General features: G+C 44.4%; 2 protein-coding genes across 6 annotated transcripts in view; one reads left to right on the forward strand and one right to left on the reverse strand.

Moving 5' to 3' along the window:
* SAFB (scaffold attachment factor B) overlaps positions 1 to 22,521 on the reverse strand; it is a 34,292-nt gene extending 11,771 nt beyond the window's left edge. For both annotated transcript variants that reach the window (XM_060145474.1, XM_060145473.1), the window contains exons 1-9: positions 22,225 to 22,521; positions 19,042 to 19,126; positions 9,295 to 9,359; positions 9,003 to 9,213; positions 6,004 to 6,062; positions 3,413 to 3,440; positions 1,964 to 2,474; positions 1,491 to 1,540; positions 620 to 714 (exon numbers count right to left, since the gene is read on the reverse strand). In XM_060145474.1, the coding sequence (XP_060001457.1) occupies positions 620 to 714; positions 1,491 to 1,540; positions 1,964 to 2,474; positions 3,413 to 3,440; positions 6,004 to 6,062; positions 9,003 to 9,213; positions 9,295 to 9,359; positions 19,042 to 19,126; positions 22,225 to 22,413 (1,293 nt within the window). In that variant the 5' untranslated portion in view covers positions 22,414 to 22,521. The remainder of the gene's footprint in view (positions 1 to 619; positions 715 to 1,490; positions 1,541 to 1,963; positions 2,475 to 3,412; positions 3,441 to 6,003; positions 6,063 to 9,002; positions 9,214 to 9,294; positions 9,360 to 19,041; positions 19,127 to 22,224) is intronic.
* A 326-nt stretch (positions 22,522 to 22,847) lies between these two features.
* The window catches only part of SAFB2 (scaffold attachment factor B2), a 34,313-nt gene continuing 31,395 nt past the window's right edge, over positions 22,848 to 25,765 (forward strand). For 3 of the 4 annotated variants that reach the window (XR_009539808.1, XR_009539809.1, XM_060145500.1), the window contains exons 1-2: positions 22,848 to 23,109; positions 24,264 to 24,351. Coding sequence is in view for 2 of the 4 variants with exons in the window: in XM_060145500.1 (XP_060001483.1) it covers positions 22,924 to 23,109; positions 24,264 to 24,351 (274 nt within the window). In the remaining 2 variants the exon portion in view is untranslated. The remainder of the gene's footprint in view (positions 23,110 to 24,263; positions 24,352 to 25,765) is intronic. The other variant, XM_060145499.1, reaches the window with a different exon arrangement.

Here is a 25,765-nt window from a genome sequence, read left to right on the forward strand (position 1 = left end):
GGGGTCAGAGAAGAGGGGGCCAGAGCTACCCAGCTGGGGGTGAAAGCAGGTGGGCAGAGGCAGGGCACCATCAGCTCTGCTCCAGTTACACATGCCATCGTAAGGAGGCAGCAACTTTGAGGGCCCCCAGGTGACGAGATGAGGTTCACACGGGAGAGGCGACATGCCCCGGCCACACAACTCTGAGCGGCAGAGCTGGGGCCCATAGCTGTCCACACCGGCCTGGCTCCCCAGATCTTGTATCTAGAGCTTCATTCTGTAATCACCACCATCTCACGAAAATGCTACCAGCACCTTCCCACCCTGCCCTCTGCTCCACCCTCCACAGCCCTCCCTGGATTTAAGGCCTAAAGCCAGAGAAATGGATTCAGGAAGCTATCAAGTTGTGTGGTGGCTTGGGGGCCGGGGAAAGGTGAGAAATACAAAGTGGACGTGGGCTCTGGGAACTCCCACTGGACTTGCATCTCTCCCCGTGGGGGGGCGGACCTGCCACGAGCAATGTGAGCAGACGTGAAGTCAAAGAGCGGCACGGTCACTCAAAGTCCTCACTGCGTGGGGACAGTGATCTGCGCGTAGAAGCCATACTGCATGGGCTTAAAAATATCATCCCCGGTCTTACCTTCCCATACTTGCTGAAAAGATTCTTCAAATCTGTAGCTCTGGTGGTAGAAGAAAGTCCACTAACCCAGAAATTCCTACCACAACTGCTACGACCTATCACAAAAAAAGTTCAGGTAAAAAACACGACACCAACAAAATCCTGAGTCTCATTCCAAACCAGACACTTTCCCTTCTTGTCCCAGATGCCAGCAGTACCCAAAGCCAGCTGGGGTGTGGGGCCCCGCCCACTGTCCTTACACAAGCTCTGCGCACTAGGCAGACGGGACCACTGGCAACGCCATTACTACGGCGAGTCAGGGGCTGCTCAGCCCGTGGGAGAGTCCCTTAGCTACCACATGGCATCATCCAATCCAGTGAGGTGACTTTGGAATGTAAGACAGGTGCTATCAGTGTGGAACCACAGAGCACAACCTACCCCTGGTTTTTGTTCTTCTTAGAACACTGATTAAGGAGGAATCTGGACCAGCAAAACTACTTCTCAATCAGTGAATCAATAAAGGGCTCTGGTGTTGATAAATCTGTAATACCAGGGAAAGTGCCCCCCACCGCCCCAAGGTATCTGAAACTCGAAGCATTTTCTCCATCTGCAAGTGTCACCATGGCTAAGGAGGTTGCAAATCAGAGGGTCAGTCAGGATGGAGGAGCTCAAAGCCCTCTGGCAAAATCAAGCATGAGCATCAAATCGATGTGTCAACTCTGCCCTGCAACCCAGAACCTGCAGTGAGGAGCAGGGGACAGAGTGGAGAAAAGGCTTCAAGACGGGCTCACAGGCACATGTGAGGCAGAAATGGGTGTGGACAGCCCAGAACCAAACACCCGCCACCGTGGGGGCCAAACATGCTCTTGGGGACGATGTCACGCTGACCTACCCTTTTCCTCTTTGGAAAGCCTTTTGGTATCCAAGTCATCTTCGACAGAACTAGAGACAAAAGACAATGTCACTCCAGAAGGAAGAAGCAGACAGGAAACAAACTCAAAATTATAAAATACGTGCTGAGGTTGCATACCTACCCGAAATTTAGTTCTGAAAAAATGATACCCCGACAAACGTGTATTGGAAATCTGACCTAACCATAAGATTTCAGACCCACAGGAGTTAATTAATTCTGCTGGGCTAAAGATAATTAGGAAGAATTAAAGAAAACAACCATGATAGGTTGAGAAAAGAAAAAAGATTATGTAATCAGCTTAAAATAAACAAAGAGAAATAAAACATTCTTTAGAAGTAAACTACAATTGCATCAGTCTGGCTGGCCAATTGCAGAAACAACAGCTTATGTGTGTCATTAAACGACCAATGAAAAGGAGATAGCGTCTGGTCTAAAACTGAGAAAAAACAAACCTCATTTTCTGATCAGCGCCCTCACTGGCTGAGGACTCTTTAGGAGCCGGAGGGACTTCATTACAAGCTTCAAAAGCAAACTTCTTCACGTCTTCTTTGCTATCCCTGGGGTCTGGGCTTGAGGCTTCCGGGGGCGCTTCCGAGGCCTCCTCGCTACAGGCTTCCGTGTGCTCTGAGGCTTTACTACTCTGCTCAACTGGCTTCTCTAGCCCTACAGGCTCACAGTCCGTCCTCTCGCCATCGCCTGTCTGCTCCACGGGCTCCCTTTTCACTACCGCTAACAGGGTGTCTGCCTTGCTCGACTGAGCTTGTGCTGTTGACTCGCTGGCCAAATCTAAATCACCCTCCTCCGGATGGGCGCTGTCAAAAAGGTCCTCTTCCTCCGCAAGCTTTCTGTCTGGCCCCACGCTACTTGTTTCCTGTGCAAATGGCTGCTCCAGCTCGGAACCTTCTTCTTTTACTGGCTCAGATTTACAAGTTTCCCCCAAAATGTCGAGTATTTTCTCATTTTCTACGGATTTAACAGGAATAGAATGGCACAAGGTTTAATTACCAGGGAAATAAAGCAATCACAAATGTGGAACTGGCACGGCTGCCACACTAACACGAAGAGAACTGCTAGCTACACAGAGATTGGAAAACCCGCGGGTACACAAAGTTACACTGGTTACACTACCTGCGCTCCAACCGCCTGCGAGAGCAAGCCTCTACGCTACATGGAAGAGAAAAGCATCCCAGAGATTTAACCCCCATAACCTTCTGGCTGATTCTTGACAGTCTTCATTCTGTCGTCGTTTATATATGACTCTTCCAAATTTAGCTTCCAAAGTCCAAGTTGCTTAACTGAATGTATCACCATTCACTGAACAGCTCAATTTCCAAATTTCTTTGAATTTCTTTTAACAGAACAGTCCAACATGAAAACCAGAATCTCTTCCATCGGTGCTCTGAGATATTTGCAGTCCAGAAAGTGAACAGTTATTTGTTTGGAATTCTCATGAAGAAACTCCTCTTCTGGAATCCAGTTACGTCTCAATGTTTTAAACCGTATCTCCCTACCACTGCCTGCACTGCCTGAATTAAAAACCACAAAGTTAAGATACTGCCCAATATCACAAGATCTGTTCTGTGGGGTACAGAGGTATTTGCTCTCGAGAGGCATGCAAACTCTCTCTACATACGTTTAAGTGCCGTGTACATTTAAAAAGGCATGAGACAGTTTCATCTCACCGATACATTTTGCGAAATGAGAAGTTAGCCACTTTCACAGATCTGGTGATATGGCTGGGTTTCCAATCTCTATGATCCTGGTATGTTCTGGATCGTAAACCTTTAGAACAATGTATACTACAGTAAGGTAACTTTTTAAAATTAAAGAATTCAAATTAGAGAAGGTGGAAAACTAGAATGATTCCAAACCCCGTTGCTAAGTTTTTCATTTAACAGTACCTGGCTCCAAGGATGGCTCTTCAATTTCCTGCAACAAAAAATATAAATAAGATTGTGCCAGATGGATGAAACCTAGAATTTACTTACACCAAAAACTGTAATAACTAAGAAGGGAATTTTAAAAACACAGACAAGGGACCTCACAAATACAACAGGTGGAGAACCTGCTTGTTCTGGGCAAGAGCCCACACAGCTGGCATCCCACCTCATTCACCTTGGCCCCAAGCCCCACAGCCCAGGATGCTCTCAAAGGGCCTGGTTTATTACTGTGTTGTTTGCTTTGCTGCCCTTCCCAGCGCCTGGCAACATTTTATCACTTTTAATGGTGATGAACCCATCACATGCTTGTCTGTCCCTCTAAATTGTCTTAAACACTGCCCTGGAGGGCAGTGTTTTCATTTTTTCTATCTTTAGTGCCTAGTAGAGTGCCTGACACATATCAGATAATCAATTTTCACTTAATTAATATAGCATTAGTTTCCAAAAATTGAAAAGATCGAGGGAAAGAAGGCACAGGTGGCTTGACCTCTGCTCTTTGAATGGTCATACCACCCCTGCCCACCTGGTCAACTGAGCCCTCTCCAGTGTTACAGATACCTGCTTCTTTATCTCTTCTAAACAACAACCCACCAGGCAGCCCTAATTCCTAAATATCCCTCCAACCCTTCCCAGGAAGCCCTGTCAAGTCACACCATTGTTATTCCTTGCCGACAGTAGCGTTGGTTTTACCACCCCCATTCCCACCTCCCTCTCCAGCAGGGCCATCTGCACCTCACCCCACCCCGACCAAGTCCTACACATCCCTCGGCATTTAGCTTAGGGGCCACCTTGTCATAGAGAGGCTGCCCAACTAAAGGAAGGGACTTTCTCTCAATATGTGGCCCCTGACCCCTACGTTCCCTCTGCACAAACTACAATATTCTGGAATTCCAGCCAACGCTGATAAGCACTGTCTAGGTTCCAGGCACAAATTCAAGCACCTTACTATATATATATTAACCAATCATCACACAGCCCTAGCAGGTTGGTACTATTACTATCATCCTTCTTTTCACAGATTAGGAGACAGGCACAGAGTGGCTGACAAACTTCCTCAAGGACACACAGCAAAGCCAAGATTTAAGCAAAGGCTATGTGACTGAGAGTCTGTTTATCAGTCCAGGCCTCAACTCATCGCTCTGTTTACACAGGAAGGATGGAGACCAACCTTTCTTCTCATGCATCTGACACAGCACAGGTGCTTAGCATATAAGTTACATGGACGTGAATGGTTTGCAACTTCCACTGGGCACTGACCTGCCATTCTGGGGAGCCCTAGGAAACTGTTCACTTTCATAATAGTTTCATTTATTTGTAATCAATTCTTTTTCATTTCATGCTGGGAATTAAAGATTCTACACTGAAGGAAACAATCACTTTAGGCAGAACAATTCTCTCCTGACTTTCCCTAGAGAAAAACGCATATGTTTCTATTTGTCTCTGAGAGGGGCTATATATAAGCGTCTGGTTAGGATAATACATACAGGAGTCTTTGACCTACAGAGACACTCAAGAAAATGACAAGACCCGCTCCTCCTTTCCCTTCTGAGTCAGGAACAGGTTGTGTCACTTTGCAGCTGGAGAGAGACATCAGCCCTAAAGGTGAATGGGGTTTCACCAAGTTTCCTTGAGATTTGCACCCTCAAGGCCGGGGTTCTGGCTTGTTAATAACAAACCTTGCCCCTGCCTGGCAGAAGCAAGTGAAGATCTTGTCGGAAAGGTGATTTCCAATTAAGCAGCATAGGTGACATTATTAAAACAAACAAAAAACAAGGACTGGCATAAGCTGACTGGCAGTCAGCTTACTTATGACTGGCCTAAGTATTTTCATTTCCTCACAAAACTTTCTACCGAAAATTAGCTACCCAGCTTTATTCCAACAGTTTACATCTACAGGCTGGCAGAAAAAGGAAAAGGAAACTCAAGATCCACATTTATGCAAACCATACCTGAAAGTTAGGCCACATCTCATTTGTTCTCATGTAAGATTTAACTTCTACACAGATGGTCGCCAAACAGCCAAGATGATGTAGTTATCAAAAGAAATCTGTGTACTTTCTGAGAAAAACTTCCCAAGGGCAGAACCAGAACCCCTGAGAATCCATCTTTCTTCCCAGCTGTGAGGTCAGCGCTCTGGTCACCCCCTTGCATCCTCATCCGTGCCCCATTCGTCTCTCCTGAGGAGGGGGTGTCCCCCCCTGCTGTCTCATGTCTCATCTAATAGTCTTTCTGCAGAGGATGTCATCCAGAACAGACCCGACAGGCTGCCCTTCTCCCACCCATCAAATTAACAAGAACCCCGCAAACACACCCTCCTCTCTGCTGCAGGGACGCCACAGTGCTTGGAAGGGAAGCCAAGACGATGAGCCCTTTTCAATAGGCATGTCATATTAGGGGAAAGTGGAAAGCAAAACCCCCTCTACAGAAGCCAACAAAGGAAATAAACTTTGCAATGACTTTTAGTTGGGACTGCCATACCATATTGGAAGTCGTTTCCAGAGACTGTGGTCTAATGTTTGATTCTAAAATTACTGAGACATACAACAATTTACCTGTAATATAGTGAAGTCAGATGATGAAGTATCTAAATTGTTTATAGTTTCTTTGTCCTCTACCTGTAAAATAAATGGAGAATAAAATTTATTACATCAATAATAAGGTAACATAATGGTACATCCATACAGTGAAAACCTACAGCCATGAAAAGTCACTTAAGATGAAATTCTAAACACAGTGCAGGAATCAAAAAAGCATTATATTGGGATTCCACCTCAAATAAAAGAAATGTACATAAACATATACCTGCAGACAGACTAGGAGACCCACTAAAATGGTATCAGTTTGGGTTTCAAGATGCAAGCCAAACAAAGAAAAACAAAAGTCTAAGTTAAGCAAAAAAAAGCACAACTGGGCAGTACATGGGCTCTCCTGGTAGACTGGACCACCAGGTTTGGGGCTGTTCTTCCAGGAACACCATCTAGAATCATGCTGCAGAGTGGGTTCTTGGATTTCCATGGCCACCACAGCTTCCCGAACCTGGATGCTACTGCCATTGGGACTGCTGCTGCTAGGGAGGCTACTGCCCACATGGGAAGGGCTTCTCCGGGAACCCTGCCACTCAGCATTATCAACTTCCAAACTGAGTGTGGGGACAGGAGCATAGGACTGGCAAAGCCCAGGTGACCCAACACTGCCCCATCTGCAGGGCAAGAGTAACTGGTATGTTGAGCTTCTACTCTATGAGGTGGGCTCTGTCCATAAAGCAAGGGATTCCCCAAATATAGAAAGGGGGTTCATAAAATCATTGTTGTGTGACCTAACATAATTTAGATTGTTTGTTATAAAGCCCTGAATGTTGGTTTATTTTTTTGGGGGGGAGATAGTTTCAAAATATTTTATAACTAGCATGTATTGTTATTACCTTTACTTGACTAGGAAACTACCTTGCACCACTCCTTCCTTCCCCTGACACAGCCATCTCAAGACATTCTACACATGCTCACAAGAGCATGCATGTGAAAGACTGTCTCTCCTTTCTCTGTCTCCATGATTAGTAGCACATTATTCTGTTCCCTGCCTTACTTTTGCTGCCATCTTGGAGATTATTCTAGTTCATATAAATAAGCTTAGTTCATTGAGATGGTATATAAAAGTAGTAACTGTATCACCGGAAGGAGTAATAAATGTTATAGTAACAGTAGCAATAACCTTACTGCCGCTTGCTATACAATAGGTGCTGCTCTAAGCTGGGGGTCAAGGGCCAGATAGTGAATATTTTAGGCTTTGTAGGCCAGACGGTCTCTGTCATGAGTATTCTACTCTGCTGTTGTATCCAGAAATCAGCCACAGACAATTGTCACAAATAGGTGTGGCTGTGTTCCAATAAATTTTTGGCCAGCTTGATGACTTTTGCTCTAAATTAGCAATAAGCATTCATCTATTTAGTCCTCCTCAAACCTACTATTTTTGCAAATGAGGCCCAGAAAAATTAAGTAAATTAGCCAAGGTCACACAGCAAGTTAAGTGGCAGACCTCTAGTCAATGCTGTTAACTCTTAAACAACTGCTTCCACTAAACCATGGTTACTTAACAATTACTGATAGACATTTAGGCGTTTCCAAGCTTTTGTTACTTAATATATTATTTTCTAATCACAGGGAATAAAACAGCCTTAAGGAAAAGCAGCCAATAAGGAAGGGTTTCACTGCTCTCGTGTTTCTGGTACTCCTTTTTAGGAAGCCAGTGAATGAGACTCATCAACAGATGAATCAATTGCATACCCTATCTGTGTTAAAATGACCCAATCGTTTCTCACCCCCCCCACCCCTTTCAAAGATGACAATCTGCTTCCTCTAAGGGTATTGAGAATCAGTTCCAAAAGAAAATGCAAACACATTCCAAGGAACAGCATGGGTGGACCAGCAGAGAACAGGGCTTCCTTCCCCCGGGAGTACTGGAGTACTCGGGAGACACTCCACAAAAGATCTGAGGAGGACTACGAAAACAAGGTGCCCCCTAGGACCAAGCCCTAGGATTTCCTACAAAGACGCCTCATGGCTTCTATTTTTCATTGCCTCTTTTGGCTACCCGAGAAACGTTCATCCTCACGGAAATGACACAATCCAGTAAATTTAACAGCACTGAGATAATGTGGTGTATGAGTTAAGTACACGGACTCTGGAATTAGACTGGTCTTAATTCTTATTCTCATATGACCTATATATTGTCTGGAGATATTTCTTTACCTTTTTACTCCCCAATTTCCCCAACTGGAAAATGGGCATAACAGCATCTATATATCACACTGTTGTTCAAAGGATTAAATGAAATAATGCCTAATGTCTGGCAGACAAAGTTCAATAAATAATGCCCACCATAACTGCATCTAACAAGAAAAAAAACCTAAGGCTTTAAAAACAACATCAAAGTCAGTGTTAAAGATTGACTAGGCGAGGGCTTCCCTGGTGGCGCAGAGGTTGAGAGTTCGCCTGTCAATGCAGGGGACACGGGTTCGTGGCCCGGTCTGGGAAGATCCCACATGCCGCGGAGCGGCTGGGCCTGGGAGCCATGGCTGCTGCGCCTGCGCATCCGGAGCCTGTGCTCTGCAACAGGAGAGGCCACAACAGTGAGAGGCCCGCATACGGCAAAAAAAAAAAAAAAAAAAAAGATTGACTTAGGCGAGTACCAATTGGTTGACAGCAAAAGACCAACTTTGAACCTCTGTTTTGGTATTTTCAAGGCATCCCAGGTGTTACACCACAGACCAATCTCCTATAATAAACAGGAAGATCTACAATAGTATCCTCAAAAGGCTTAACACCGCATGATACAAATGGAGAGCATATACTCGCGTTCCTCACGAGACACCATTTTTCAATGAAGCGAAGTGTGTTTTTCAGACTCATCTGATTTTTACATGTGAATGGATTAGCCACCATTCTACTCAACTGGCATTAAAAGAACTTAAGTCCAAATATAAAACTTATCAACTATTAAGCTATTTGAGGAATTGTTACGTTTAGGGTACACTGTAGAGACACTGCCGAGTTACCTACAGCATGTTCTTGAAGCGGCTCAGGAAGCTCCTTCATTTCTCCCTCGACTAGCTCTCTACTATCAGACAGGGACTCCGGGAGATTATCAGCATCGTCGTCGTCCACACAATCTGCAACACTTCCATTATCGATTTCTGCTTCATCCAACACACTGATATCCATCATGTCGATGTCCTGCAAGTTCTCCAAAGTGGTCTCAACATCCTCCTGTGACAAACAAAATACCACCATCAGATGACTGTCATGGGTCCACGCACGGAGCTGATTCACTGACAAGGCTGCACATACCTGTCCATCCCCAGAATTTTCCTCTAGCCCGTTATCTTCCACACCCTCTTCTTCTGGTTTGCGCCCTGGAGGAATAATTTACAGCATGAGATCATCGATATGCACTTTCCAGACGTGACAACTTGCACTTTTATAGGCCCTAAGCACTACAGAAATAAGACAACCTAAAACACCCGTGGCACTTCTCCATTTAGGAACACCATAATCCAGGAATGATAAGGCCATTCTGCATAAGGCAGCCCCTCTACTACCCCCAAGTAGAAGTGGTTCTGTTCTTATCAACTGGCTGTGGAAGTATGAGGAGCCTGAAATGGATTCTTAATAAGGTGGAGGTAGACTAGACCTTTTCCAGGCCTGCCCTTCTTGTTAAGTGGCTTTGGTTATGGGGAGAAGAGTATCTTACACAAATGTGCTGCTTTGGGGACTTCCCTAGCAGTCCAGTGGTTAGGATTCCGCACTTTCACTGCCCACGGCCTGGGTTCAATCCCTGGTTGGGGAACTAAGACCCCGCAAGCTGTGTGCTGTGGCAAAAAGAAAAAAAAAGAAAAAGAAAAAAAAAGGGGCGGGGAGAGAAAAAGTGCTGCTTAAAAAAAAATCTATCTATTTACATGGCTGTGTTGGGTCTCAGTTGCAGCACGTGGGATCTTCGTTGCTGCGTATAGGACCTTCGTTGCGGCATGCGGGATCTTTAGCTGCAGCAGGAGAACTCTTAGTGGCAGCATGTGGGATCTAGTTTCCTGAACAGGGATCGAACCCGGGCCGCCTGCATTGGGAGTGAGGAGTCTTAGCCACTGCACCACCAGGGAAGTCCCTGTGCTGCTTTTTAGTTAAAGAACGTGGAACACGTTTTCCCACAGAGACAATGACATAAAAGGAAAACATAAAAAAGCAAACAGAAAGTAAAAACCTTTCACAATTTTACCATCTAGAGTTAGCCCTCGAGCTATCATACAGTGGCATATATTGATAAGATATCCTCCCATACTGTGCTATGTATATACGTGTACTTCGCTTTTAAAAATGGCACTGTACTGTCATTTTATAATCTTTTCACTTAATGTATTGTGAACATCTTTCTATACTTTCGTAGCATTATATGGAGACACCGTCGTTGAAGTAAGTAATACCTACGGATGGAGATTTAAGAAAATGCTTATAAAATGAACATTCTGGTAATTCTTTTTTTGCATCCAGGTAATTGTCGTATTAGGACATATTTCTATAAATGGCATAGTTGGGACAAAGAGTATGTACATTTTAAAGTCTTTTATTAAAAAGAAACACCCCACATATTATCGTGATACCCTAGAGGAAGAGTATTACAATCCATAGTTCCATCAACAGTGAATCAAAGTACCAATTTTTCTGAATCTTTATTAAAATCAGCTATTTCTTTACCCACGTCAACGTGCTAGGCAAAAAAGGAATACTTGTTTTAACCTGAATTTATCAGATCACTGCTTAGGTTGCATTTTTTGGTCAATCATTCGCACCTTTGTAAAAATTTCTCATTTATACCCTTTCCCCAATTAAAAAACCTCTGTTCCATTTCTCCTCATTTTTAATTTGCATGTCATAAACACAACACATTTTCTCCCAGCTCTTCACCAATCTTTTAGTTTTGTTTTTGGGTTCTGGGTAAATTTTACTTTCATGCAGCCAAAGCTATTAATCGGTTTTTATGTGTAAATGGTTTTTACCTTCATGTTTAGAAGCCCATCTCCACACCAAGACCACACAAATATTCACCTATATTTAGTTCTTTTCCGATTTCATTTTAACATTTGATTCTTTCAGTTTCCTGCTGAGTAAGACTATTTTACAAATGCCTCTTCCATCTGGAAACTGATTTCCCAACACCATTTACTAATCTTTCCCCCCCACTGATCTGAAATGTTGGTCTATGGAAAGAGGTGCTAATCAGCCACCTGTCCCTAGCTGCACAACCTCAGGAGGACTCACTTCCTGCGACGACTATTTCCCCAAAGCAAAGATCAATTTCTTAAGACTACTAAGTATTTTTCAAGTAATATAAAAGAACTAGACATTAATTTGCCTATATTTAATGATTAATCTCGTAAGTGTATATAGAATCTGTGTGTGCGGGGAGCTCAACCCTAATCATTTATACCATCATTCAGACGTTAAAAAAACCTCTCTCAAGGGTGAGAATTTTCTTATAACGTGTTACTTAATTCTTCCACATTCTAATTTCACTCATGTTCTCAGGAATATCTTATTTAGGAACACAGGGAATTGTGACACTAATACTAGAAAGCAATACATTACGTGCATGTAGCCTTGGTGGCTGACTGGGAACCCCAATACCATTTTATAATATTCCTATGGCAAAACATGCCTTGAGCTTCAAAAATGTCTGGAACTCAACCCAGTGGTCTTTGTAAATATGCCAGGAAGATACACTAGCAACGTTTCCACAGACTTACTGTATTTGATAAAGCTGGTTACCATTCTAGAACATGCACATTGGTTTTTGTCCAATTCCACTGAATTACTACTAGGAAAAAATCTAAGTAGACTACCACAAACTTGCCACCCTTTATACTGTCTTTCTCCCTTTCACAAGAAAGGCAGCGGGTTTTCATCTGGCAGACTCAGATCTCACAACCTACTGTTCTCCTGAGCAATAAGCACAGTTCCACTGCAGCTCAAATCCCTCCACAGGAGAACTCTCCCAGCTAAATGACCTGGCCAGAAATGTCAAGAGAATATGCAGTTCTAAGAACGTTTAGTCTTCAATATAGAAAGCACACCCCTACTGGGATGCTTATCAACAATCGTCTACTTTGGGGGGAAGTAGGTTTGGGGAAAGATACCCTACTTTCCAAAGATGAAAAACAGCGTGTCTAAATGAATCCAAAATTAATGTGAATGAAAAATATTACTCTGGCAAAAACTAAAGCGACTGTTTTTGGTACTTAGGGAAAAGGTACCCCTCAAAGCCTTCTTCTGCAGAGTAAAACGCCTCCAATGTTCGCAGTCTCCAAACTACAGGCCTCGCTCAGTGCTTGTCTCTATAACCTGCTCCCAGCCCCCTCGCCTGGGATTCTGGTTTCTTCTCCCTGTTAAGCTTCTGCTTTGGCAATTACGTCCAACTCACCTGTTAGACCACCTCCCTGGACTTCTGCTGGGATATGCCCCCAGTATCCCGTGTGGCCTGCTGCATGTGGAAAGGCCAATATTTTTAAAAATTTGCTTGACTACATAAATACATCCACACAATTACACAAATACACTCATTAAAAGATTCACACCATTGGGATGTCCTTGGTGGCACAGCGGTTAAGAACCCGCCTGCCAATGCAGGGGATATGGGTTCGAGCCCTGGTCTGGGAAGATCCCACATGCCACGGAGCAGCCAAGCCCGTGCGCCACAACTACTTAGCCTGCGTGCTACAACTACTGAAGCCTGTGTGCCCAGAGCCTGCGCTCTGAAACAAGAGAAGCCACTGCAATGTGAAGGCTGTGCACCACAACGAAGAGTAACCCCTGCTCAACGCAACTAGAGAAAGCCCGTGCGCAGCAACGAAGACCCAACGCAGCAAAAAATAAATTAAATAAATTCACACCATTTATTAATAAAAGATCCACCCTCATAAATACATGAAAAAAACTAGTCTCCCTTCTCCCCATTGCACTTCTAAGAGGTAACCATTGTTACCAGCTTGGTGGTCCTTCAAAACATTTTCTTGGGGATTTACACACATATATCATTCAAATGGAAATAAACTTGTTATGTAATGGAATCATATTGTATATACATTCTGTAACTTGCTTTTGTTACTCAATAAAGGCCTTAGAATAGTTTCTTGTGCTATATATTGACTCACTTCCATCTTTTATTCCATATTATGGAGTTCCTTGGTTTAGTTAACCTCCCAAAGCAGCTTTATTAATTTACCATCTCCAATAACTACCCATTTCCTCACACCCTTGCCAATGTGGGATATTGAGAATTGTGTAAATTTTTACCAGTGTAACAGGCAAAAATGATATCTCATTATTTTTATTTGCTTTCCTTCAGTTACCAGCAAGGGAATTTTTTTCCCTTGTATATAGGCCTTGTTTGTTTCTGTCATCTGTGAACTGCCTATTCATAATCTCTGTTGTTCTTTGTCAACTGGATTGTCTATTTTATTAATTTGTAGGAATATTTAATGCTTTCTGGATGCTTACATGCTGTAATATTTTCTCCCAGTTGTTGTATCTTACTTATGGTATCTTTTATTAAGAGAGGCTTAAAATTTTCAAGTAGCCAAATTTATTCTTTATAGTTTCTGTTTTTTAAGTCTCATTTCAGGCCTTCCTTACCACTATATTACAAAAATACTATTCTAGTTGGAATTTCTATTTTGCATAGAAGAAGGTTAATAGAGATTTTCCCTACCACCAGATAGCCAACTGTTCCAACATTGTTTACTGAAAAATCCTTAGTGCTTCCTTTATAATGAGCAAATCCTTAAACTCCCCACTCTGTTTCAATATCTTATCGTTAAAATGAGAGCAAGTATGCAACACTGTTTTTCAATTTTAGCTATTCTTGTGTATTTTCTTTTTGATTAATTTTAGAACAGACAAATCTCAAAGTTTCTTTTAGGTTACTTTGGGGGGAATTGAGAACTTTATATCAAGTCACCACATCTAGGAAAACCTTCTCAAAATTAGTCATGTCACGCTACTAGAATATTTCCTTTTAGCTTTACTTACTATTTAAGAACAGTATATCTATTTTTAATGGCTTCTGGCAATAACTTGCTTAAGTCTTTGACTTGTGGATGATCTATCAATGCCACCTCAAAAACGCAAGAGAATCAAGTGATGAACAATTATAACTAGCTAGTGAGTTTTTCAGGTGCACTGTTCATATTAGCCAGAGCTTTATTTTTTTGTGGCCACGTTGTTCAGCTTGCGGGATCTTAGTCCCCCGACCAGGGATCGAACCCCAGGCCTTGGCAGTGAGAGCGCAGAGTCCTAACCACTGGACCGCCAGGGAATTCCCATATTTTTTTCTCATTTCTTAAGCTGTCATTGGCTTATTTCAGATTGCTTTACCATTATTTAATTTCATGAGGCACACTGAGACCAAAAGACCTTACAGACCCAGCACTGGCCAAGGAGTTGACATCCCAGTAGCAAAGAGTACAACAGCACGCTCCACAAAAAGGAAGGAGGGCACCTAGAAGAAATGCCTGATTCCCAGTGTGGGGCAGGGAAAGCAACAGACACTGGAACACTGTCTTGTGCCAGAAAGTAAGTGTTCAAAGAATGAAGTGATCATGTCAAAAAGACACAGGAGCCAGCCTGAAGGACTCTCATTGGGACAATCTGAACATCAAAATAATAATCATAAAGGCTTACTTATCACCTACTGAATAAAATAGGAATCTCTAAGTTCACACTGATAAGTGGGGGAGAAGGGCAAGCTACCTCTTATGGCAGAAAACCAACTACCAAAGATGGAATGATAAATTTAGAAAATCACCACTGGACGAGACTCAGTGAATGCTGACACTAGTGGAGGGTGAAACGGATATTTATAAGTCACAAAGTATGTTCCCCATAGATACAATTACAAAGAGTAAAACAGTTAACTTTCCAGTGGAGAAACCCAACCAATACCACCTCAAGTCACTTACACAAATGGTCAGGATGTGCCTCTAAGGAGGTTAACTGAGAAAAATAACACTTCCGGTGGTATTTCTGACAAAAGTGTGTAATTTGAACCTAATCACGAGGGGAAAAAAAACAAAACAAAACAAACCAAAAAAACCTAAATTGAAAAACAGGCTTCAAAATAAGTGGTCTATGCTCTTCAAAAAATGGTAATGTCACAAATACAAAGCAAGTCTTAGGAACTGTTGCAGATTAAAGGAAACTGAAAAGACGTGACAACTGAAGGCTATGAAAAGACCCGATTTTTTCTTCTTCTGAGTTATGAAGAACATTATTGGAACAAATGGCTAAATCTAAATAAGGTCTAAGCTTAGATTACAGTATATTAACATTAATTTCTTGATTTTGGTAATTACGTATGATCACGTAATGTCCCTGCTTTTAGAAAATACTGCGGTCTCTACGGGCAAAGGGGCACATACACGCAACTTATTCTCAAACAGTTCAGGGGGAAAAAATATATATATATTACATTTATTTTATCTCTCTCTTTCTTTCTCTCTCTCTCTTTCTTTCTCTCTCTCCCTCTCCACCCCCCTTTCTTTCTTTCTCTCTCTCTCCCCGCTCCTGACCTGTCCTGAGAAAGAAAAGGATAAAACAAATGTAATAAAATGCTAACATTTGGGGAATCTGGATGAGGATATATGAGAATTCCTTGTATTATTCTTGCATCTTTTCTAAGTATGAAATTATGTCTCCTAAAAAAAAGATACGTTGTACATTCATTTTCAAATTTTTGTGTGGATCTATGCTTTCATTTATTTTGGCTAAAGAAACAGGAGTGGAATAATTGGGTTGTATTTTAGTTGAAGTTTCAATTTTGTAAGTATGTGCCAATTTTTTTCCCCAAATAGCATCATTTTACATACTCTACAGCAGTGTATGGGAGTTTGTTTTTCTATATCTTTGCTATTTTAATAGTTGTTTTCTAGCATTTCTAGTCATTTTAATTTTATTTTCTTTGATAGCTAATGACAAGCATTTTTTGATGTGGTCACTGGCCATTTATTTATATTCTCTTGTGAAGTATCTGTTCAAAATTTTGCCAATTATTAAAATGCATTTGATGGTTTTTCTAAAAAAAAGAAAGAAATTATATCAAAAGAAACAAAGACAACCCAGCAACACAGAATCAGGCAACAGCTTAAAAAGCAAAGATGCTGACTTTGCTTTTCTAGTTAAATTATTTTGCTGATAATTATTTTAAAAGATTCTGCTAAACAAAGTATTGGTGTGAAACTACTTTGGAGGGATGCTGAGATTACTTGAGGTGTGCTTTCTAGGATTCTGATTAAAATAATCAGATTTCAAACCATTTTGAGTTTGTTCCAACAGGGGAGATGAAAAAACTATTTTCAGTTAAAATCATGATAAAATCTAATAAGATAGTCGTAAATAATTCAGAACTTATAGACTTGCCCTATTAAATATCAATATGTACTGTAAAACTCCAGAATAGAATCACACCAAGCATAAGAAACCAGACACAAAAGAGTTTGTATTGGGAATTCCCTGGCAGTCCAGTGGTTAGGACTCCATGGTCTCACTGCTGAGGGCCCGGGTTCAATCCCTGGTCAGGGAACTAAGACCCCACAAGCCGTGCGGTGCTGCCAACAAAATAAAAAAATTTGTATTAAATGGGTCTATTTCACTTGAAGCTCTAGAACAGGCAAAACTAATCTATGGTCAAAGTAATCACATATTCTCCCCCCCTTCGAGGGACAGGCAGGGACTATAACTGGGCAAGGGCACGAGGAGTCTGATAGGAATGTTCCATATTTTGATCCCTCATTATCTCACATCATATGCAAAAATAAACTCCAAATGAACTCAAAATAAAACCATAAATACCACTCCAAAATGCGGAATGATTTAAAAAATAATAATTTTAAAGCAAAGGACAGCCTTTTAAAATACAACATAAAATCTAGAACCCGTATAAAATGACTGCGTTGCCTGTGCTAAAGATTGAAACTTTAAAGACCAAAACACCACAAACTAGTTAAGTCAAATGAGAGACAGGGAAAAAGCAACTGTGACATTTTACAGAGAGAGAGCCCTCAAGAGTCAATAAGACCAACAACCCAGCAGAAAAACGGGCAAAGGGCATGAAAAGGCAATTCAGAAAATACAGATGGCCAATCATCAGAAACTGTCTAATCTGTGAAGAAATGTAAATGGAAACTTTACCTGTGGAGAAATTCAAATAAATACAATGAAATACTTTTCTTCTATATATAAGACATTAAAAACAAGATAATATTCAGCATTGAGAATTTAAAGAAATTGGCACCCTCTCCCACCCCCTATGCTGCCAGATATTAACCAGTACAGCCTGTTGGAGAGCTATTTGTTAGTAGCTATTTTTAAAATAAAATGCACATATCTTTTGACCCCGGAATTCTACTTCCAGTAAGTTAACAAAAACATATTCCTTCAGCAGAGATAGCTCTGGTTCACGGCTGTGCTGAAAACTGGAACAAACCCCAACCGTCTAGAAATAAGACTGACGAGCTCAACTGTGGTACAATCATATGAAGGACTACTCAGCTGTTAAAAGAATGAGTTTTTTTTATTTTCAGCACTATCGAAAAATGTCCTCAACATGCTAAATGAAAAAAAACAAATTAGAGAATATGGTGTGTAGTAGAACCAATTTTTTTAAAGGAAAGACAAAGGCACACAGGTGTGTGCGCATCTTTCTGCATTTTTAGATGACTGCAGACACATAGATAAGTCTGGGAAAATATGCCCACACTTTTAATAACGGGTTGCCTCCTGAATGGAAAGGAATTTCAACACTTTACTTAATGCACATTTGTATTTCCAAAGACCTTAACACAAGCATTTCTTCTTCTGTTAAAAAGAAAAAGAAAGCAAAAAGGATATCCACAGGCTCTACTTTTTCCCAGTCTATAACTGTCTTTCTCTGTTGATTTTTCAGCACTCTTTGCCTTGGCAAAAACACTGACTTGGGCAAAACCAAAAATGCTCGATGAACTGTGGACCACAGAGGTGACTTCATTCCAAAGTGAGGTCACTGACTGCTGTTCTCCCAGAGCTTATATACCCCAGAGCATGGTTGATATTGGTGCCAGACATTTCACACCCAATTCTTCACCACTGACCAGGTAAAAATATTTTGTTTTGTTTTGGGGCCTGAGCAATAAAACCTCCAATTACCAAGAGAACTTTCAGGACAGCCCAAATGCCCAGTTTTAGCTAATTCTTTCTTAAAACAGTAGTTGAATGTCACTGAATTCCATTAGTAACTCAATGAATAAATACTAAGCAGGAAGAAAGACAAGGAAGACGCAGCCCCTGTCCTCAACAACCTGATTGTGACACAAGGCAGAATGAAACGTAAGCATTAAAACTCAGGCCATGGCATCACAGAGGACCTAAGGAGAGAAGACCTGCTGTTGGTGGGATCAGAAGTTGTCTCTTGATGAACTAGGACTTGAATGCAGACAAATGGGGAAGAGGAGTGGGTAGAACATATAAGCTAAGGCCCAGAGAGCCAAGAGAGTAAACCACATGTTTGGGACCTGATTAAAGGTATATGTAACAGAGGAAGGTGGTGTGGGAGGAAGCAGGGAAGGGAAGATTTGGGGCAGATGGTGAAGGTCATTAATGCCACGTGGAATCTGGCTTTTATGCAGTATGCAGTTTTCGAAAGCAATGTCTGTAAAAGTGACAACTCTGTTTTGGCCAGGCAGTATTTAAAAGGGAAGTTATTTTGCACAAGTCAGGTCAATAGGAGACTCAAGTAATTCTAAACACTCTCTACTTAAAGAAGGTTAAGAGTCTGGATAAGCAATGGCTGCTGAGAAACCTACAGAGGAAAGTAAGTAGAGGTGTAAGTACCTCTTCCATCCTCTGAATTCCCAAGAACCATGGAAACAAAAATACAGTGGAGGGATCTTGAAAGAAAATGCAAACCTTCATTCAAGGTCCTTCTGATTCACAGGGCAGTCCACAAGCACATTAGCAAAAGAAGTCAGTTTTGAAAAACGTTCCTAACATTAGCTATGCTTATAAAATCCTCCATACCTTTGCTGGATCTCTTTGATGTCTTCTTATTTCCTTCAGAGGTAATTTCAATTTCATCAGGATTACCCCCCTCATCTTCAATTGCCTAGAGAGAAGGTAAAAAAAGTTCACCCAAAAAGTTCACCCAGCACACAGATTTGACTTTCACAGAAGCTTCAGGGTGCTGATCTGGAAAGGGCCTCTCCCCACCTGTTCATTCGTTCTTTCTTTTTCTACCAACGTAGAAAAAGCTCTACCAATGTAGAGCAAGCAAGGGCTCTGGATTTAGACGGATTCTACCAGATCTTAGCTGTGTGGTCTCAGGCAGGCTTATTTAATCCCTGTGAGTTTATTTTTTACTCTGGAACATGGGGCTAATAAATGTTCTTAACCAGGAAAGCTGTCATGAGAATTCGTATTATCCTTGTAAAGCAAGCACTCACCAAACATTAGGGTTATTTTTAACATTATCACCAAAATCTGACTGATCCTATTCATGGGCCCAAAAAAACTCAAAAAAGGAAAAGGCACGCTCTCTAGTTACCTATGACTTCACTCAACAATGGGCTGTTCGACCCTCCCTGATCCCCTCTCCCCGCCACACCTGTACTAGGCACCCTCTGTACAGAATACTAACACTCACTGCCTGAGTTCCTGCTGTGTGTGGCACGGTATGGGATGTGACACGTACTACCTCATCCCTTCACAATCATCTCTGACTGACTCCAGAGGCCTTGCCGTCAACCACTAGGGGGCCTGCTTCATCGGATACAGAATTATAAGGATCTCTTGGCAAGTCCCGCCTCCCCATCCCAAGAGCCTGTCCTTCACTTGAGCAGCCCCCACTTATGCTCTGCACTGTGCCAGGCACCAAGGAGGCACTCAGGAGAAAAAACAACAACAACAAAACAAACAGGACTGAGCGTGTCAATGCTGATATCCATAGACACTGGGCTTCACAGTTAGGTTTTACTGAAAACCCTGTTTTTACTGGACTCTCAAACTCTGTTTAAACCCATTTCAAATGTTGTTTTATTTGTAAACAGTTTCAGAAGTCTCGAAGATTATGAGGAGTTTCCTAGCTTGGAAAAGTCTAAATTCAGAATGCAGCGTGGAGGCTCCACATCTAACCTGTACCAGGAACAAAGAAACCTCTCCCTTCTCTCTGAAGCCAGAACCAGAAGGAAGAATTGGAGTTATGCCCTGGCATCAAGGAATGCACAAACATAAAGTCTTTCACTCTCTTCCTGGAGACAGAAGATTCTGGAACATCACCAGGAGAATCCAAAAACTACCCCAGACAGAAGGTGTACCAGTTTGCCCCTCAGTGTGTCTCCTCTAGGTGTAGTGTTCACAGGGTCATCCCTAGGGGGGACCGTAGGCTACGAGTCATCCTTACAGACCTTGCCAAATTACACTTTGTGTTTTGCTTCCACCTTTCCCTCCTTTGCCCTTCCTAAAAAAAAAAAAACTAGATAACGGAAGTACAAGAGAAGAACATCAGTACTTCCAGACTTGCTTGGGCAGGGTAGCAGATGGGTATATATGCTAATGGTATTTATGTATTTTGAGCACATCGCTAAGAAACTGAAAAGAAGGAAGAAGGGATGGGTTTGTCCCCTCAGAGACGTTAGTGATGGAAGATCACACCAGTCTCAACCCCCGCCTGACGGGAAGGTTCAATACCATCCTATCAGCATTGCAGGCTTGTGGACTATCTGGGGGAATAAAGGCTAAAGCCCCGCAATTTGACTTTGTTGATAGGAGGCCTTGTGGCTACTAACAACATGGATCACATGTCCCCGGGTGCCAACCCTCACCCTCCTTGCATCTTCTCCAGGTAAACATCTCAGTGGATGAACCGCCTGCCCCGTCTGGGTCAAGGAAGTTAGTAACCATAGTGAAAGAAAACAGACTCAAGTTAGAAAGGCCCAACTGACTCGGAGCAAATAACTCACTACTCTCAAGCCTGAGTTTCCTCATCCAGGTAATAGGAAATAATCCTTACTTCCTCTAAACAGCAATTAATAAGTAAAACTCTGATCCTCTGTTGTTAGGGAGGCCGGAGAGTAGAATGAGTGACAAACCGCACTGTCTCGGGGCTGGGGGATAGATAACAAGGCTTAGCGAGTACACAGGAGAAGTCCCCATACAAGAGTCGCTAGGCGGCAAAAAGAAAGAAGCCACCAGGACAAGGCAAGCACAGGGGAAGCAGAAGGGCACAAACACTTACTTAACTCCCTGCTCTTCGCAGAACCCTCGAGGTAGGGGGTTAAAACCCCCTGTTTGCAAATACCAAGCGGTGGCACAGAGAAAAAAGTGAAACGTGACAGCGATCGCACCTCGAGTGTTTACATGCGCTGGGCAACACGCCAAGCCCGTTTCATGCCATTTTACTTAATCCTAACGCGAAAACACTATTATTTTCTTCTACTGGACACAAGGAGAAATAGGCCCAGAAGGGATTAAATGTCTTCCACGCTCAAGATCATGCAGATCTGACGGAGCCTTTAGAACCTCCCCAAGTCTGTTTCATTTCTGGTGGTTATTACAAATAGCACTTTTCCCTCCAGGCTAAATCCCCAAGCCCGTACTGGCAAATCCCTAAGCCGTTTCCCCATTCCCCCCCGCCCTTTGAGTATTCCCTCGATATGATTACTTTAAAAATTAATCCCCTATTCAAGGGTTCTGGGCCCTAACGGATCAAGAAGCATCTCTCTTCCCAGAGGACGCCCCCGCGGCCGACACGGGCTCAGAAAATCGGCCGGCCTCGGTTCAAATCCCGACCTCCTCACCCCGGCCGAGTGACCTTGGCCGAGTCCCCTAACGCCGCGGAGGAAGCGAGGATTTCAGGGTTCCGCGACCACTTTCAGAGGCCGGAATGCAACCAGCCGAAGAAAGCCCTTGAAAAGCAGGAGCTGATGCGGATAACACAAGCACTCGGCCGATGCACCCGTCACCCCCAACCTCCCCCGTTCGCGTCGAGATTTTCTTTTTCTTGTTCTCGCCCCGATGCGGCGCTGGGCCCGGCGGGGCTCGAAGCTCCCGCCGGGGCCTGGGAGGAGCCGGGAGAAGCCCGGGGCGCCAGGCCCGGCGCAGGCCGCAAACGGGGCCGGGGGCGGACCCCGACCCCAGAAGGCCCCCGTCGCGGCCGCGAGGGTCCCCCGACCCACCTCCTGCCCACCCCCAGAGCCCCGGCTCTACCTTTTTAAGCCGCTCCATCAAAACGCTCTTGTTGCCGCTCGAGTCCAGGTTCCGTTTCCTCAGCTCCGCCCGCAGATCGATCACCCTCAAGTCGCTGAGGCGCCGCGTCCCGGTCTCCGACGAGGCGGAGCTCAGAGCCGCTGCGCCCGCCGCACCCGAATCGCCTAGGCCTGACAGAGTCTCCGCCATTCCAGGGACCCTGGCTCCGCCGCCCACTTCACAGAAAACCGGGCCGGATTTATCTCGGCTCCCAGCACAAAATGGCGCCGCTTGCGAAGAAACCGCTCCAGCCGCCCCGGCGCGCCTCGCTTCTGCGCAGGCGTACACGGCGTGGGTTCGACGCTCCCGGTCGCGTCTGCCCATGCGTGGTGAGAGCCTTGGGCGGGAGGGAGCGGTGTGTGTGGTGAGGGGGGATACGCGCAGGCGCGTGTCGTCTCGCCGGCCTCCCGCCGCGAACTGCCTGGACACATGCGTACTGCGGTTACGGCGCCTGCGCGTTGTGGCTGGACACGTGCGGTTGGTTGGCGCGCGAGCCCGCTTGCTGCTAAGAGCCCTGATCCGGGCGGCGCGCATGCGCGGCCGGAAAACGGGGCGGGAGGAAGGGAGTGCGTTTTCCTCTCAGGCGGCGCCATTTTGTGCTCAGAGAAGCTACAGCCGCCGGCGGTGTGTGGAATAGGTGGCAGAGACGGGAAACCCGGGATGGCGGAGACTCTGGCAGGGTCCGGTGACTCGGGTTCTGGCACAGCCGCTGTCGTCTCGGGCGCCTCAGAGGTCGGGACGCGGCGGCTCAGTGACTTGCGGGTGATCGATTTGCGGGCGGAGCTGAAGAAGCGGAACCTGGACACGGGCGGCAACAAGAGCGTCCTGATGGAGCGGCTCAAGAAGGTGAGGCGGCCCGGGGCCCCGGGGTGGCGCCTGAGGCCGGGGCACGCCCCCGCGCGGGCCTGTCACCGTGACTCCCCCGGGCGGGGCGTCCCCGGTCCGCTTCTCTCGTGGCCGATCCCGGCCCGAGCTGTCAGGCCCCTGGGGCTCCGGCTGTGTGACCTTGGCCCGTCACCGCCCCTCGCTGTGCTTTGCCTCCCCCTTTCCCTCCCGTCGGTCGCCTCCGGTGCGCTGAAAGCCCGTTTTAGCCGCAGGGTGGCCCCTGGACTCTTCCCGGGGCTGTGTGACCTTGGACAAGTGCCGTCCCCTCCCCGCGCCTCAGTTTTGTCCCCTGCGGAGCGGATGATTGAAGAGCCTTTGATGTTTCCCAGGAAGGGCGGGGGGACTGTGCTTGTTCTTGCCTCAGGACCTTTGCTCTTAGCGTGTCTTCCACCTGGCTGCTCGTCTCCCAGGTCTCCATCTGGCTGGGGCTTTGTTGTCATTTTGGGTCTGTCTGAGACGTCGCCACCCTGCCCACCCTTCCTAAGTGTTGTTCCACCTCCGTGACTCCCTGTGTCGCACCATTCTGTTTCTTGTCCCACCTCGTAGCACTTAACACAGAGTTGGGTACCGGGAGTTGGGGGGAGGTGTCATCTCCTTGATGGGAACAGGCTCTTGAGGGTAGGGCCCTTGTGAGTTGAGCGCGGAGTCCCCAAGCACGTGAAAGGCACTGTCGCCTGGAACCACCATCTGCCCTCTACCCAGTTCGTTCAGTGTTCTTCCTCCGCCGAGGTCAAAGGTGGCCTGTCGAACAGCACGCAGCCCTCTCTGCCCATGCCAGACCAAGTGCAGCCTCTCTTGTGTGTTGCATCGTTGACTTAAAGTGGAGGTAGTTTGGAGGTTAGGGACCATTTGGAGGTTAGGACTCGTCACAGACTCTGTGGAGCCCCATCTCACACATCTCTTTGTCTTTTGGGTGGGGGGGTCCTCTGCGGAGAGAACCGAGTGTCGCTGGGTTCTTCCTGTGGCTTTGGGGCTGGCAGCCCACATAACCAGAACCAGAGTTGCTCTTTGCCAGAAAAGGTTTGCGCTTGTTCGCTGGGAAGTTGTTACCTAGGAAGAACAGTGTCTGTCCTGCAGCTCTTAGCCACGTTGTAAAATTTGTCTCTTCCCAATAGGCGGTTAAGGAAGAAGGTCAAGATCCTGATGAAATTGGCGTCGCGTTGGAAGCCACAAGCAAGAGGACGACAAAGAAATGCGTTAAAGGTATCCGCTTGAACTTGTTGCTGCTTGAGGCCTCTGCCTTGAGAGGACTTCCGTAGAGGACTGGTGGTTTAGCATTCTTCCTGCCCTCCAGGTCGGGAGAGCGGCCCTTATTATTCTCCGTCTAACAGTTAGGCTTGCTTTTCCACCACCTAATGTGTAAGGATGTCAGGGTGCTGGGGAGGAGTAAAGAGATTTGTAGGTGCCAGGTAAAATTAAAATACGTACTGAAAACCTCATGGTTCTTGTCGTTGGGATTAAAAAAGAACTAGAGTAAGGCACTCTCTGGAAGCTGCCCCAACTGGTCTGAGCAACCAAATGCCCCTGCTTGGCTTCCTTCCTAGTTCAAAAAACTACGCCTTAAACCAAGGAAAATGACACCAACCAGAGATCCAACAGAACCCAACTTCTCTGGGGTCCAGAATAGATTGTCGGAGTATTTGCACCCAGCCCATTTTAACACTTATTTTTTTTTTTAATCAAGATATAATTCACATACTGTAAAATTCTCATATTATTTAAAGTGTATAATGCTGTGCTTTTCAGTATATTTACAAGGGTATGCAACCATCACCACTCTCTAATTCTAAAATATTTTCATCACCCCAAGAGAAATCCCCCATGCCCATTAGCAGTCAGTTCCCATGTCCGCCGCCCGCCCCCCCCACCCCCCGGCAATATCTAATTGAGGTTTTTTCTCTAAGGATTTGCCTATTCTGGACATTTCATATAAATAGAGTCATATAACATGTGGCTTCTTGTGTCTGGTATCTTTCACTGAGCATAATGTTTTTAAGGTTTATCCATGGTGTAACATACATCAGTGCTCCATTTTTTATGGCTGATAGCACTTATTTTGGGGAGGATTTAATTCCATAAAACTTCAGAACCTCATTAGCTGTCGCTCTCATTATCGGATTTTATTGTGGTAAGGACAGTGTAATTTGAAACTCCCACATGACAGGCTTATTTTCTTGAAGGTTGCTGCACAAAAATTCTCACAGCTGTATGTGTCCCATTCATCTAAAGAAGTGCTCAATTCAGGCAATGGGAGACAGCTGCTTAGAAAGTAAAATGAAATGACCTTGTAGCATTTTCAACAACTTCAGTTTATGTTTTTAACAGCTGTTTTAGCAGAACAACTTTTCCAGAACTCATCTAACTGTTTAAATCTTGTGCACGTGTTTTGAAAAGTTAAATTTTTGAGTTAGGTTACATAAGGAATTGAAGTCTAAAACATTGGTGTGTGTTTACTGCTTGTGAAACTGTCCGTATTTCAGCTATAAACACTGACCGTCCAAACAAATACAGATCGTGAGGGATGGGTCTGTAGCAGGAAACATACAAATACCTCTTTGTACTTTGCCATCAAGTTACCAGTGATCTGAAAGTTTGGTTTTGAATAGTTGATACAACT

The sequence above is a fragment of the Lagenorhynchus albirostris genome, chromosome 3 (assembly GCF_949774975.1).
Source record: "Lagenorhynchus albirostris chromosome 3, mLagAlb1.1, whole genome shotgun sequence".
Taxonomy (NCBI): domain Eukaryota; kingdom Metazoa; phylum Chordata; class Mammalia; order Artiodactyla; family Delphinidae; genus Lagenorhynchus; species Lagenorhynchus albirostris.